The sequence below is a fragment of the Perna viridis genome, chromosome 14 (genome assembly GCF_037379345.1).
Source record: "Perna viridis isolate PV_CMFRI_1.1 ecotype Kerala chromosome 14, ASM3737934v1, whole genome shotgun sequence".
In the NCBI taxonomy this organism is placed as follows: Eukaryota; Metazoa; Mollusca; class Bivalvia; order Mytilida; family Mytilidae; genus Perna; species Perna viridis.
The window spans coordinates 33,381,936-33,398,537 of record NC_142458.1 but is presented as its reverse complement, the minus strand read 5'-3'; the positions used below and the strand labels follow the sequence as shown (position 1 = coordinate 33,398,537).

Here is a 16,602-nt window from a genome sequence, read left to right as displayed (position 1 = left end):
CCATTTTTCCCCTAGAAAACTTATTGGGCGTTCTTCATTTGGAGTATTTTATATTTGTCTATGTATTTTTATAGGGGAACCGTAATTTGTGACATATGGTTTTCGTCGATTGAGTCTTAGATATTTATCGTTTTGTTCAGTGAACCCGATCAATGCTCCGTAAACTATGTTTTTATAATCGGCATAATCCTGGTAGTAAATCGAACCCAAAACTATAACAGGAAATAGCTTTTTGTCTTTGAAAATAGCTTGTGACTACGAAAATTGGCTTTGGCGCACTTTAACTGAATTTGAGTGTTAGATGTTTAATTTGATGAAGTCACTCATCATAGAAAGCATAGAGGATATTAAAACTGTTAACCAGAAATAAACGAAGAAAATACTGGAAGTTGGCTGTAATGCAGCATATGGGGGATTAAATAAATACTTTTGCATCCAAGTTTCGTTCATTGAATCAGATACAGAAATAACACCCGCATTGATTGTGAAACAAAGACTGCATTTCTTGTTTTTACCAACATTGAACAGGTGGATTGTCTAATTCAGAATTCGAACCAGTAAACCTTTTCACCATCTTTCAAGTGAACATTTGGCATTGATAGAAGTCAATTGATAATATCTTATTTCAAATGTCATGTAGAAAGTGGAAGATGGAGTAATATAACATGTAATTACAGACTGTTATCATCGTTGTTTTGTGTGTTGTATCAAGGACTTAAAAAATATTTTACAGCTATATTTAACTCCTTGGTTGTATAAGCAGAAAAATAAACTCCAAAATACTTCAATCAATATCCATAAGTTAAAATTGTGTTTGGTCTGCAATGTCATATCATTAATTGCTGTATCTTTATTTTCGGAAAAGCTAAAAAAGTGTTATTTCCCATCCAAAGATATTCATTTTAAGCAATGCATGGTGATTAAATTTCTGAAAGACTTTATACATTTTGCAAGGTTTTTACTAATTCTCCTTCAGCCTGTTCTTCATTCAAATTACATGTACCGTTATTTCTTTACTCTCTATGGTAAAACTTAGATTTCAACATGCTCGCTAGTAACTGACTAATATGAAATTATTTGCTTTGGTACCTGGTCCATGCTCCAAGTTTTTAGTGGAATCCGGGTTGCTCATATATTTTTGCTTCTTTCTACATGTTATTTTGGTTATTTCATCATCTTTTTGGTGTATGTCTATTGTTCCTGTTTAGTCTTTAGAATATATTCTTCCGATTTTTGCGTGAATCTTAGTCTTATAACTTTTTGTAAGCTTATAATGATCTGGAGATCTGGAGAGGGTATGTCAATTAACTGCTTAATTATTCCTTTGTGCTTTTGTGTAAAGTATAATCAGTTTCTTTATTTTTTGTTTTAACAAAGGATTCAGACCTTATTGAACTATATTTTGGTGTGTCAAATTGTGATCTATTTCCCACAGTGACCAAATATAAAAGGGGGATGTGATCACGATGAAGTACTCTAACCCCGCCTCATTTCTTGCACCTGTCCAAATCAGGAATTTCTGGCCTCTGTATTATTTCTTTGTCACTTTCAATTTACTTTTTATGTTGCTGGCATATTTTGGGGGCAATTATAATGTGTATAATGTTGTTTTGGGGCATGCTGCAGCCTACCCAGTGGTGTGAGGGGTTTCGTCATTCATGGAAGACACATATGTGGCCTTGAGTTGACATTTTTCATCCCGGTGGGGTTGTGGTCTCTTTGACATATTCACCATATCCCTTCTTGTTATATTATATGTATTTGATGTTCTGCACCTCTGTCTGCCATTTCTATTAAAATATAATTCCTCCTGTACACCTAGGTGTCTTTTGGACAGATCAAGAGTTAGAAAAAAATGAAGTTTATACCAGGGGAACAATACAGAATAAAAAAAAGTAAAATAGACTGTGATTCTCCACAGAGTACAAAAAAAAATACTTATTCAATAGATGTTGCAACTAATTGTACAGACAAATTTATTTCAATGTTTATTATTAAAATCAGTATTTGTAAATAATAACTATAAATTGTAGGTTGCTACATACATGTAGTAAGCTCTGTAAACAGTAGACCTAATGGACCAATGTACGTCCAATTATGGATTGGTATTCCTCAAACACTCTCACTATTATTCATTTAAAACAGGATCATTAACAAATCGACTGATTTTCCTTCTCTTTTAGTACTTCATTTTAAACAAATTTATTAAGATTAAGTAGACAAACACTTTCTGTAAAAAAGAAGATTCAAACTAAAATCAAAGACCAGATAAAAACATATTGGTTAAAAAAAAACATACCATAATATGTATAATGTTTTATATATATATACTGTATTCATGGTTCACTAATTTTGCCCGGAAACCAATGTGTGAAAAATATTATCTGCAAAGTCGATTATCAGCACTATGAAACAATAATTATAGATTAAAGCTACTAAAGTGTCCTGGACAACCCAGATCCTTTCCACTACTGCTTACATTATTTCAGTTTAGTAATTTTGTTATTACCCATCATAGATATTAGCATACCTGTGAAAATAAATCCATTTACAGTATCATTTTATACCTAAAATGTTTAGTAGTTTAAGGGCCTATTAGTTTGTACTGAAATTTCTCTTTAATTCAATGTACAAATTAGACAAGGTGTAGTTATAAGGTGCTATGCATCATAAAATTACAACTACCTTGAACGTGGTATGCATACAGTTGTTTTAATCCATCCCATAACAATTACTTAGATTAACACTGGAACGTGGTATGCACACAGTTGTTTTAATCCAACCCATAACAATTACTTAGATTAACACTGGAACGTGGTATGCACACAGTTGTTTTAATCCATCCCATAACAATTACTTAGATTAACACTGGAACGTGGTATGCACACAGTTGTTTTAATCCAACCCATAACAATTACTTAGATTAACAATAACAAAACAGTACATTCATATAAATCAACAATATTCATTATAACATTTGTTTATAATTGTTAGGCTAATGGATCATCAAAAATGTCATCAGAAGCTGTGGCAGGTTTCTTTGTCTTTTCCTTTTTAACTTTGGGTGATGGTGATGCATCTGCAAATATGTCATCTAAAACAGAGAAATTTTTATTTTATTTTACTATATGGGCATTTGAAAAAAAAGGTGAATAGAGCAAATTATAAAACAGATTTCCATTTATCAAGAAAATGCAAAATAATGTTCTTTTATTTAAATTTTGAGAAAAATTAGGAAGCAGGTAAACTCTGTTAATTCTTAAAATGTGGAGAACTATTAAGGGTGTAGCTAAAGTTGAAAAAAAAAATTGAAAATGAAATTTTTTTGTTAATATATTTTGAATCTGATAATGAAGCAAATTGTGGGAAATTGTAATTGAGACAAAGAAAAAAAATAAAATAATTTGACTAAAATCAATTTATACTCTACTTGACAAGGGAGCATCATTTTATTTTCACCTTTCCAACAAGGTACCTTCAATCATCTGTATGAATTCACTGTGTGTTTGACAATGTAAAGTAATTTTCTAAGTTTAACAAGAAGCAATACTTTCTTAATAGATTAAGGAATATGACTTTGTTAAAAAAAATCCAGACAATCAGATGAAATGACCATTTGAAGCTATAATTATTCCAGAGAAAGTGCAATATAAACAATTATCAAACTTGTCCTGTATTTTATAGTCCACAAGATACTGTACAAGTTTATAAAGATTTGGTTAAAGTAGCAGTCTTTGTAAGAATCATGCAAAAAATATGTGATACACCCTAAAAAAGGTTACATAATTTAATTTTTGTAATTACATGTATATTGTTTTATGGGTCTATATTATGAAATTCATTCCAATCTGCCTGCTCTTACTATGAAATGTGTAATTATTCATTCAAATCTGTCCGCTCTTAGGAGATAATCAATATTGAAAATCCAATAGATTCTATTGTATTTGGGTGTCATTTACAGAGTTATCTCCCTTAATTTAAAAATCTACAGTGCATTCTATATAGTTTTTATCTCCTAATAACATGGATTATATAAAAACCAAATGTTAATTTCTGTTTACTATGACAATTCAAACAAAATATCATAAATAAAACTATTACTATTTACAACTATGTATCACATTTTACATGATTCTTAGCTGGAGTGCTACTTAAATACACAAATCACCCTGAAAGTGAAGAATGTGCGTAGTCTAACTGCTAGATCTTGTGTAACAAAAGTAGTCCAGTAAAACTAAATGTACATTAAAATAATTAAAAATGCAGTAACTGGATTACCAATAAACAAAACAATAATTATTTTCGATTTTGACAATATCAAGAGGAATATCTCAATTTGTGCTCATGGGCTTGTCGATATATTCCAAAAGATATTGTCAGGATCAAAATAAATAATAACTTTCATTCTATATACCTCAGGCACCCAAGGGTGAGATTTCAAGTTCCCTAAAGAGCCTCACCTTATTTGTTTGCATTAACAAGATGTCATCAAACATTCTATTAAATTTTAAATGCTGTGTATCTCCACATGGCCAAAAATAGTATCTCCACATGGCCAAAAATAGTATCTCCACATGGCAAAAAATAGGAATATTCTTGTCTTAATGTGAGTATAATTATAATCTATAGAATAGCTGATACAGAGGGGGGGTGCAGGAGGTTGGCACTTTTATAGATACAGAGGGGGGTGCAGGAGGTTGGCACTTTTATAGATACAGAGAGGGGTGCAGGAGGTTGGCACTTTTATAGATACAGAGGGGGGTGCAGGAGGTTGGCACTTTTATAGATACAGAGGGGGGGTGCAGGAGGTTGGCACTTTTATAGATACAGAGGGGGGGTGCAGGAGGTTGGCACTTTTATAGATACAGAGAGGGGTGCAGGAGGTTGGCACTTTTATAGATACAGAGGGGGGTGCAGGAGGTTGGCACTTTTATAGGGAAAAATTTGTCATTTTCATGTGTAGAATTGCCAAAAAAAATGGCAAATAATGTCCTAGCACCCCTTTTTCTTAGGAAACTTGGCTGCCCCCTTTCGAAATGTCTGGATCTGGCACTGCTTTAACAGCTTACCAACATCATCTTTAAATATACTTTTCTTGCCAGTGCTTGTTGTTTTCTTCTTTTTCTTCTCCTTAGGTTTGGAAGCAGGGACATCAGCAAATATATCTGTATCATCCTTAAACAAGTCTTCATCTTTTGTAGTCACTTTCTTTGTCTTTTTCTTGGTTGTTTTAGAAGCAAATATATCGTCATCCTACAATACAAGGGACATCCAGTTTACAACTGATCTTCAGTTGATTCTCTAGGTATGACAGAAATTGTTTGAAGTTCTTACAATTGGCCATTCATAAAAAGAAAACAACTGAAAAACTTGTGAGCTAATGCCTTGTATTCAAACTTTAGTAAATAGAATTCCCTCTCAACTGCTAATTTTGTGACAACTAATTTGTGAATATATCTTAAAATATCTATATAAAAAAAGATGAATTACTGAAATATTGGACATGACCAATAGTTACATCCCTTGACTGTGATAGGACATTAACAGTAACTAAATGATGGATCTATGACTTAAGTGCTAATAACAATTGGCCATCAGTTGAGAGATTTATCATCCACATTCCCCTGTAAAGTCAAGGATAAATTCAATGTAAATGTTTTTGTCTTAAGGACGCTTTCCCTACATCCCTGTTTTACTGAAAGTACTACCAGTAAATTAATATAATTTTATCAGAATGAAGTTCTTGTGCCTAAGGAGCAAAAAGGGACAAATTATTGATCTTATACCAAGACATACATCATCTATTACTGCTTTTTCTTCTTTCTTTTTGACATCTACAACTTTCCCTGACTCTGTAGACTTCTCATCTGAGGATGACTTTGGAATGGCTAAAATAAACAACAAACTAAATGTGATAAGAAAAAATGACAAAAAAACATTGAAGTTTATAGAGAAAGCTTGTACAAGTCTGTGAGTTGTGTCAGGTAATCTTGGAACAGAAAAAAAAAGGAAAAATATACATACATGTGTATCTGCAAATGTTCAAGTTCATAATGGTATGATTTACATGTGCAAAGACCCAATGTGAACGTTAATCAGTCAGCACTACTAAAGTTCACCTATGCGTCAGGCAGAATTATATAATTACTTATATTATATTCTTAAATTTCTAAATAATGATGTGCCATTAGTGATTTAAAAACCAACAGAGGTAACTGAGGAGGTTGGAGAAGTGGAGAAAAAAAGGGAGGTAATATGTTTTTAATAAGATTCCACTATATTGACCTAAGAAAACATCAAAAAAACAAATTCAAATAGATTCTTCTTAGTGATGAGTGGTTTAAATCATTTCTCTTCTCAGGAAATTTAAGTCAAGATTTTCAACATGCGAGCTAAAGTAAGCATGCTAAAATATTTTTTACCATAGAGAGTGGAGATATAATTCATAATGAGAATGCTAAATAAGCTGAATGAGAACTGTTTTCTTCCATGAAATTTGTAGAAAACTAGGAAATTGTAATATGGTTTAAAAAATCTTTTGCAGAAATCAAATCACAAACTTGTACATGTACTTAAAGTCATGTACATTTTTAATCACTGCCTTAGAGTGGGAGAAAAGTATCTCATTTTATATGTGTATGAGTTCCTGAAAGATCTTAAGGTGTTTTGAAAGTTTGTCAATATTAGTCATACTACATGCATGACTCATCTTGGAGATTTTCTTATTTTACCGAAAAACATACATAATCATTACATAAAATAATAACTTGTACATGAACAAGACCAATATATATTTGTGCATGCATTCACTGTCATTTATATGTCAGCAAAAGTGTTTTCAATATGTATATGATCACTAATTGAATTAATCAAAGAGCTTTGTGGAACAGCATGCCAAATTATGTTCACTTGGGGAAAGTGTGGACACATAATAAGTAATTGATACACTTAAGCAAAGGAACTTGCCATTCATTATGAACACAACAACTGGTTTGGATATAATTTGCCAGAAATCTCAAATTCAATCAAAATCTTAAAAATCCATCCAGAAATAAAAAAGTTAATTATTTTGGGTGTGGCCCCTTAGCACCCTTATAATTCAAAAACCAAAAGAAATATCTGAAATCTGATTGATATAAGCAGGCAGGGACTCCAATAAGAAAAAAAAGTCCGAAATTTTACCAAAAATAAAAAGGTTTAGCCCCTTTTATCCCTTATAACTCAAACCATAAGAGATATCTGAAGTTTGGTCAAAAAACACAAGCAAGTAATTTCATAAGGAATCCAATAAAAATATTTCAAAATTAGACCAAAAATAAAAAAGTTGATTTTGTTAGGCATTGCCCAATTTTGTATCTCTTTAACACCAAAACTACCCTGTAAAATGTTTAAAACTGCATTTCAAAAGGAACAGATTGACATCTAAATCATACATTGGGATCAACAACAAACTTTTCTCATAAATTCTAATAATAACACTCATTTTCCACTTTTTACCTCCTTATTTCTAAAAGGGGTGGTGCTATAACCTCCAGAAACAAAAGGGCCCTCCGCCATGTCCCTAGGAATAATGAGTTAAAATTTCCAAAAATTGGATAAGTTTTATTTTAATTCATTAAAATTATCATAAATAAACTAAAGTTAACCAAAGTCAAAGAACCAAGAACAGTGTGATACCATTATTTGATCGAAAATTTTTTTTTGTGGTTGTAACACTGTGTATTACAAACTTTCATGTGTAATGTTCTAATGATGGCATATACTAAGAGCTGAAAAAGAAATGATCAAACTTCTCAATAATAGTAGATGCCAATCTTCAATATGTAAATAATCAGTGTGCAAAGTTTGAATAATATTGCCTATACACATTTTTAAATATAGATAACACAAATAAGATACTGTGAACAATAATGTCTAAGTTTAGCATGCTCAAATGTAGGAAAATAATTAATCAAACTCTCCTTAATCGGTTGTGCACATCTTCAACATGTATTCAATCACTGTGCAAAATTTGAATAATATTGCTTAAATAATTTTTGAGTTTTCAGACTACACAAGTGAGTACCCATCAATATGATGTAAGAATTGATGGAGGGACAGAGTGAAGGAGCTACTAGATCTGACGACAATGTTAATGACACAGGTAAAAATAAAAAGTATCCCTTACCACTATCTTTTTTAAGTGATGAATCTGCAAAAATATCATCGTCCACAACCTTAGCTGGTTTATCACTAGAGGGCGCTGTTTTATCTTTCTTAGAGGATGATGCAAAAATGTCATCATCGTCATCAAAAATAGTCTTAGATTTTGACTTTGGTTTCTTTTTAGTAGAAAATATATCATCATCATCATCATTAACTGGTTCTTTCTTTTCTACCTTCTTAGCTGGCGTTTTGGCGGAAAATAAGTCGTCATCAAAATTAGATGATTTAGAATTTTTTTCTTTGGCACTTGGAGCAGAAGAAAATATATCATCTTTATTGTTCATAATGTTACTTTTCTTTTTCTCTGATGGTTTAGAAAATATATCATCTGTTTTACTTCCAGAATCTGTAGAAAATAAATCATCCTTTATTGCATTAGAGTTATCCTCCTTTGTTGAGGCAGTTTGACTGCTAGATTTTGGAGGACTTTGAGTTTGTTTTGGTGGGGATGTACTGAACATATCCTCATTTCCAAATAGGTCTGATGTTGGCTGTGGAACTCTATCATTCTCAGTTGTAGGGGGTGGCATTTCATCAGCAGGAGGGGGCGGGGACTTCAATGCATTCTCTACTGCCTCGGGAGAGAAATGTCGGCTATGTCTACTCGGTGGCCTCCTCTTGGCTATGCCTTTGACTCTGCCCTGTAATTTTGTTACAATTATTATTAAACATTGTGGGACACAAAAAATATTGAGAAAACAAATAAAACAGACATTTATTATACAACAATTAGAATATTTATTTTTTCATAAAGGAAACAAATTCAGTTCATATAAATTGGATCCATGTGTCCTAACCATAGCCTACTGATGGATATATATTCCTTCCCTTTCTGCAGCCATAGTGTTAAAACAATTCAAATATTAGTTCTTTCATTTAGCCCATACAGTTTTAAGAAATCATCTTTTTCTGGGCAATGTAACTGAATAATTTCCTGTGATGTAAAAAAAAACCAGCAGGTAAATGACATGTTGTGAATACTGGATGTATTAAGTAGCAGTCTTTATAAAAATCAGACAGCAGGTGAATCATGCATGTAAAAAAAACCACAGACACACTCACTTTTACTTCTTGTCCGGAACAGTTACTGATTACTTAATCAGCTTTAATATTTCATTTAGTTGTTGTGTGTTTGAGAAAAAAAAAATTATATAGATTGTACGTGAACTTGGCATTTTCCAAGATTTATTGTTCTTCATTTTTTTTGGTTGATTATAGTAAGATATGAATGCATGATTTTCTAAAAAAAAAATGCAAATCTGAATATAGAAAGGGATATTGTTACGTAAAAAAAAAATAGCATATGTTGACTGAAAACCCATTATTTGTTTGGTGTGTTTTTTCTACGCCAGGAATCACTTTAGTATAGGCAGTGTCTGAATTTTACATGGACTGGTACTTACATCTTTATCATGTAATAAACTTGGAAATAAGGGCTTTTAACTTGTACAATATTCTTAACAGTCATTTACCGATCCTAAATCAATCCTCTGACTGATCTGATTATGATGTCAATATGTAACATGCCAGAGGATTGGTTATCTAAATTTTGTTTATTAATAGGAACCAATGATGTAATTATATCTTGACATCTATTTCAAATTAATTCATGTTCTGCATCTTATTTACAAAAGCTAAGTTTTTAAGACAAATAATTATTTTAATTCTGCATATTCTAATCTAGGATAAATGTACAAAACCAGAAAACAAAACAATATATTTCAGAGCAGAAGTAAAGGAATGATAAAAGCCTAGAATTATCTGTAAGACAAATTACAATGATCAATGAAGGATTGAAAAAAATAGCTCCTTGGATAAATTTAGGAACTGGAACATTTTTCGTATTATAAAATTTGATGCATTTTTAAACTAGCCTACCTTATTAGCACTATGTAATGTTTTAGCTTCAGCTGGTTTGTCAAATCCTACAGCCTCATTATCAGGTTTGTCACTAGGTGGAGCTGCTCCAGGCAACAGGGCTGCAGGGTTTATACTAAGATTCATCTGGAAATGGAAATAATTTGATAAATAAATTAATTCATAATTTTAATTCACTAGTCCAACATTGAATTGCAAAACACATGAAACTACTGTAGACCTGGAATGATTTGTTTGGGTGGTGACTTGTCACATACTTATTTGCACAGCAGGTCATTTCCTGTCGGACTGAAACAGACACTCAGTGATTCTATGACTATAGGTTAAATTGGTATAGATTGCTATTATGAAGACTTTATCTTCTATTAATGAGCAAATGTTTCATTTTCCTGCTTAGTGCTCAATTTATTTGTCATTTTCACGTGTAAAATTGACAAGAAATGGTAAATATCTTAGAACCTCTTTTTCTGAGGAACCCTGGCTTGAACCCCGCCCCCCTTTCAAAGTGAATAGATCCATCCCTGCTTGAGATGTATCAATACTAATTACTTATACAATAACAATTCAGACACACTATCCACATATATGATAATCATTTGCCATTGGACACAACAGCCACACAATATAAGTAGCCATAGAAATTACATATAAGACAAATTACATTTATAACTGTGGAAAAGGGAAAAAAAGGAAAAAAATATGTATTAAATAAAACAACATTAAATTATAAAAGCACAGTGCCACAAGACACACAAACAACCTGCCCAATAAGCTGATACACACAGTGAATTAGATGCTGATACAAATTGATATTGCACACAAAAATTGTAAAGTTTAACACCATAAGAGGTGAACAAAAATATTACATATTTATCACAATAGCTTAATTTGTAAATTTTAAGGCTGATATACATTAAAGGTAAACATTGTGTACCCTGAAGTAGCAAAAAATAGAAATACTTGCAGCTGTAAAAATTAGATGTACCTGTAATTTTCCAATTTTCCCACTTGACTTGGGAGGTGAGCTTGGAAGTTGTGATGGCAGTAGCTTTTTAGTCTAGCAAAGACACAAACATGACAAATGCAAACAAAATCTAGTAAGCAAAATATACTAGTTAATAATACAAACAAAAACAAACAAACTGAAGAAAAAACAGCAGAAGCAGATGTATGAAGTATTTCTATATGAATGGGTATACATTTTACAAAAGAAAAAAAAAATGTAATCACAGTAAACTTTTTAATCCACAGGCCTAAGCCATATTTTGGAAATATTTTTACATGGATATGACTGTCCTTACAGAGGATTTTTACAAGCCTAGGGCTTCAGACCATGGTTAATTGTGAAGTAATATAAATACAGAATCTTTCTTTGCATTCAGTCAGTTTAGTATCATATTTCTATGGACATGACTAACAGTTTCTGGTGAAAAATACAAAAAATTAACTGTACCCAAAAGAAAGACTCTGCTTCTCTCATTTTCAATACATTTAATCCCTCATTTTAGATCCCAAGTTTAATTAAAATCTCATTTCTTTATGTTCTGTAAACGCTTTTGTCATTAATTATGTACAAATATCTCCTGGCATTCATGAGATGTCACAAATAATTGCCCCCATTAATGCTGGAGAACAACAAATTAAATATTAGCTAAATATCATTTCCATTAACTGCCTTTTAACATCTAAGGTTTATCTACATGCATTTAAGCCATAACAATGAAAACAACACACAATCAAGAGAAAAAAGTTGGCTCAGTAATCTACAGTAAACTTACCTCATCAGATAGTGGTGATGATGGGCTTTCTGGCTCGGTAATCTACAGTAAACTTACCTCATCAGATAGTGGTGATGATGGGCTTTCTGGCTCGGTAATCTACAGTAAACTTACCTCATCAGATAGTGGTGATGATGGGCTCTCTGGCTTGGTAATCTACAGTAAACTTACCTCATCTGATAGTGGTGATGATGGGCTCTCTGGCTCGGTAATCTACAGTAAACTTACCTCATCAGATAGTGGTGATGATGGGCTTTCTGGCTCGGTAATCTACAGTAAACTTACCTCATCTGATAGTGGTGATGATGGGCTCTCTGGCTCGGTAATCTACAGTAAACTTACCTCATCAGATAGTGGTGATGATGGGCTCTCTGGCTCGGTAATCTACAGTAAACTTACCTCATCAGATAGTGGTGATGATGGGCTCTCTGGCTCGGTAATCTACAGTAAACTTACCTCATCAGATAGTGGTGATGATGGGCTCTCTGGCTCTGAAAATTAAATAAAGCATAACTTAAAACCATAAGCAGATTTAGTAGGTATGTGTACCAACTTCTTTCACCTACAATTTTCAAATACACAACATATGCTTTAAAATCATTCATTACAAAGTCACAAAAGATCAAGACAATAGAGGATGGAACACCAGGGAAGGTACAGAGGCATTACAGGTTACATGGAGAAGAAATCAGAGTAAAGGATATAGTATTATATAGATAGCAATGTTTTATTGAATGTTCCCAGTGTAATAAATTTCGATAATTCACACTGTGAAATAAATTCAGTAAGTTATTCTCGGACTTTCTCCAGCCAATACATCACAAACTTTGATATTAATCCACCAATCACAGAATTTAAAACCTTGATAAATTATGAAAAAAATCTATACAATAAGTAGGATAACTAATTGTTTATCGTGAATAACCAAAATATCACTCATGCCAAGAACCCTTGAGGATTTTACTCACATGGAACAAGCTCTGCACACTCATTAAATAGAGGCGTTCTTCTGCACTGCTAATAATATTTTGGTTGTTTACTTTTTCCAACTAATTATCCTATTATTATATCTGCCATTCCATCATGTAGGAAGTAGATGTTTTATCAAGACAATACAATCTTCTATTCACAAAATGCATACAAAATTTCAAAGCTTTCTCATGACAATCTTCCATAATTTAGTTGATTAAAAGTTAATGGGAAGGAAAGATGTAGGTTAGTTCAGAAGTACAGATAGTAGTCAAATTTATCATGTTATACCAACATACCTAATGTCTACAGGTATACATTATAAACTTACTATTATTGCTCTCTTAATGAGTAGACAATGAAAAAGTATTGGGTTTTACACTAAAGCTATACTTAAAAAAGGAATTAAAATTTATAGATTTTCTTCTCCACGTTCATATAATGCAGCAGAATGAGACACTGATCATACAGAATTTGATACATAACAAAGGAAATGTTTGTGAGTAGACAGTGCTCTCTAAAGATGTTCTTTGTCATACAACTTTTGTTTAGTTGGTCATTTTAACCAAACTTCACTGCCTAATGTGCATACCTTTCTCAGATTGACTTTCTTTCCTCTGTTTACTAACACCAAAGGGATCTGCTCCACCAAACATGGATACTGCTCCTGGGGGCCTCTTTTTGACTGGTGAGGATGCAGGTTGGTTCTCTGATTGGTCAGGTACGGTTGAAGAAGAAGTGACCATTGGCTCCACTGGTGGCAGTTTGGGTTCTTGTTTTGGAGTTGGAGGTTTATCTTTTGGTGCAAAGAGGTCATCATCTTCATCACCTCCAAACAAGGGATCTAGAGAAGAGCAACATTAATATTATCCATTCAATATTGAAATACATGTTCACTTAAGGGTCATGCAAGAAAAGAAAAGGAAAAAAGTCTTTATTTTTTGTGTACTTCCTTTACACCCTAAAATCTTTCAGAAAGTGATATCATTGATAAAAATACACATAAAGTTTAATTTACTAAAAAAAAAGAACAGATATGGTGAAGCACAACAAATTCACCTTTGTATAACCTTTATAGAAATAGTAAATACTTTCAGAGATCACCAAAAAGTCTTTAATAAGTGTAAACACACCTTCAAATATGCTCTAAATGTTCTACTGAGAAATATTTCCTACAGATTTTGTTCACTATAAGTCACAATACAATCTGTCAATGTTATGTTCACTTTCCCAACTTTCAGCATACTTTTATAAGGTTTGTAAGTCTCATTCTAGTTTCAGTTTCCCTTCCGGAATTTCCGATGTAGAACATATTGAAATCCAAAGAGCAATCTGCATTTTATTGTTTACTTCCGCGAAATCAAAACGCTGCATTAAAATGCAAAATTTTCTATTTTATGCTTTTCTTATTATTTTTATCCTGAAGAACTAGATATTTGTCATTTTTTATCAGTATTTTTACACGAAAGAAGATATTTTGCTTTTAATATTGAACCCATTGATGTGTTAATGACGAATCTCCATGCATTTGAATGGCAGACAAGGACTCACTTGAAATCACTGAGTCACATCGAGACTTACATACCCAATTGGTTCTCAGATTACTAATGGGGTCACACTTGATGCATTTACACTAATAGATCAGTTGACATAAAATATGGACTCATCGTCCTCTGCAGGATTTTTAGGTGGACCTGTACTTAAGTGAATAATTTATAACATGAAGCACCATATTTCAATATAATTTTCCATGCAAGAGGACAAAAACAAGCCAATTTCATGTTTTAAATGTCAAAATATAACAATATACAAAATATGTCAAAGAAATAATATACAAAAAAGTCCCCTATGTTAAAAAGACAACAGAGTTTTGAAAACAAGTATTTTTTTAACAAATGGGAAAAAAAATGGCACCATTTTTGAATTTTTGTGCAAAATGTGGAAGATGGTAGTGTGGACAGACAATGGTATACCATAGGTCTCATTAACCACTTCTGAGTCAAATGGCCACCCCCCCTCCCCCCAAATGTAGTACCAAAAGCACATTAAACCTAGATCTATGCATTGTAAGTGCATTATTCGTGTGTATTCTGATCAAAAGTAGTCAAAATAGTAGATTAAAATCATATTTGCAATTTATTACAAAAGTGTATGAATATTGTTTACATGTGTGAGTAATATGCAGATCATAATATGTTGTGTCTTAAAAGACAGTCATATAAAAACTGAATTTTTTTGTCAAAATTAGTTAGTCATTCAGAACATATTAAAGTACAAATCATCTGATATTCCAAGATTAGGAGATCTGAGTTCAAAATTATTTATTTAAGGTTACTGTAATGTGAGATGGACACACATATACCTTTTGTTTAGACAAATACAATATTTTGATAATATCTGAAACTAGATTATACTTTTTTTTTTACAAATTTGAAAATGTGAAATGGTTGTAGCTTTAATGATTAAAACTTGCGTAATGGTATTTTTACAACTGATTTCTAAATGAAATAGAATTTATCTGATATTTGTTTGAATGAAGTGGCAATTATCTGTAATATTATCCAATCAAAATGACAGTATGTTAATATAGTAATATTTCACATTCCTCATTTTCTGTGAAGGTTCATTGATTTTCATAGATCCCATTCTAAATGCATTTGGAATATGATTTTAACCACAAAGAAATAAACTGAAATCTTTAATTAAGACTTAACTTCTCACTGCAGACAAATATGATATACCTTTCTTAGGAGAAGGTTTATCCTGTTTTTTCTTCAGTGCACTAGGGTCAAATCCACCAAACATTGACACACCTCCTACTGGTTTCTTGGGTTTAACTGGTTCCTCTGGAACTTCTGGTGGCTCTGTGGAAAATATATCTCCCTTCTCTTTTGTCTCCGATTGCTTTGGTGCAAATAAATCATCATCATCATCTTCATTGAATAAGCCATCACCTATCATGAAACAAATGAAGTTCAAATTTTCTTGCCAAGAGTGAACAAATATAAGCATATATGCAAAATCATTGTAAGCATTATATGAATTTGAAACAGCTGCTTGAGGGAAAAACTCTAGCAGATTCATGCCATACTAATTAAACAAGAACATTCTAAAGGTCATTTTGTCTTCAAAAATTATTTATAGTGATGATCACCTCACCTTTGGCCTACTAACCTTTGATTTGTTTCTTTCCTGAAATATCCATTCATAACTATATAAGGAAAATAAAGCTAAGTGTCAGAAAGCAAACTTTTAAGCAAAAAATAAACTTAAATAAATTGACCTTGTCCTCTGACCTACCACCTAAAAACCTAAGGTACCTTCCCAATTAATCTACATCTTAAGCTGTGCAAGATTTATTAAATTTTTCTATACAAAAAAACAATTTGAACATAAGTCATAGTGCTTAGTTCTAGATAATTATATATTGCATGAGATATAACAAAATCTAATACAAACCTTTTGGTTTTGTTTTTTTCTCCTCTGCTTTCTTCTCTGTTTCTTTGGCAGCTGTCTTTTCAGCTGTAGGTTTAGGGGAACCAAACATGTCATCATCATCTTCAGGAAGAAGTGATGATTTGACACCTGGCTTCTTTCCCTTGCTTTTTGAAGCACTGCCAAATAAGTCATCCTCCTCCTCATCTCCAAAGAAAGAACCAGCTGAAAAAGAAAAAAATGAATTGATTCCTTTAGCTTTCCTGAACAAACTTATGAATATTAACCATGCTTCTACAACTGGTTTGCCTGCATCTAAAAACTACAACAGAAATCA

The 16,602-nt window shown here is 32.1% G+C and overlaps 1 protein-coding gene across 2 annotated transcripts in view; it reads right to left on the bottom strand.

Moving 5' to 3' along the window:
• Positions 1 to 1,975: 1,975 nt before the first annotated feature.
• The window catches only part of LOC148599057 (uncharacterized), a 52,682-nt gene continuing 38,055 nt past the window's right edge, over positions 1,976 to 16,602 (bottom strand). The window contains exons 26-35 of one of the 2 annotated variants that reach the window (XM_088559931.1): positions 16,290 to 16,490; positions 15,572 to 15,784; positions 13,423 to 13,674; positions 12,318 to 12,352; positions 11,069 to 11,140; positions 10,084 to 10,209; positions 8,168 to 8,846; positions 5,797 to 5,888; positions 5,070 to 5,253; positions 1,976 to 3,094 (exon numbers count right to left, since the gene is read on the bottom strand). In XM_088559931.1, coding sequence (XP_088416057.1) covers positions 2,991 to 3,094; positions 5,070 to 5,253; positions 5,797 to 5,888; positions 8,168 to 8,846; positions 10,084 to 10,209; positions 11,069 to 11,140; positions 12,318 to 12,352; positions 13,423 to 13,674; positions 15,572 to 15,784; positions 16,290 to 16,490 — 1,958 coding nt within the window. In that variant the 3' untranslated portion in view covers positions 1,976 to 2,990. The remainder of the gene's footprint in view (positions 3,095 to 5,069; positions 5,254 to 5,796; positions 5,889 to 8,167; positions 8,847 to 10,083; positions 10,210 to 11,068; positions 11,141 to 12,317; positions 12,353 to 13,422; positions 13,675 to 15,571; positions 15,785 to 16,289; positions 16,491 to 16,602) is intronic. The other variant, XM_088559932.1, reaches the window with a different exon arrangement.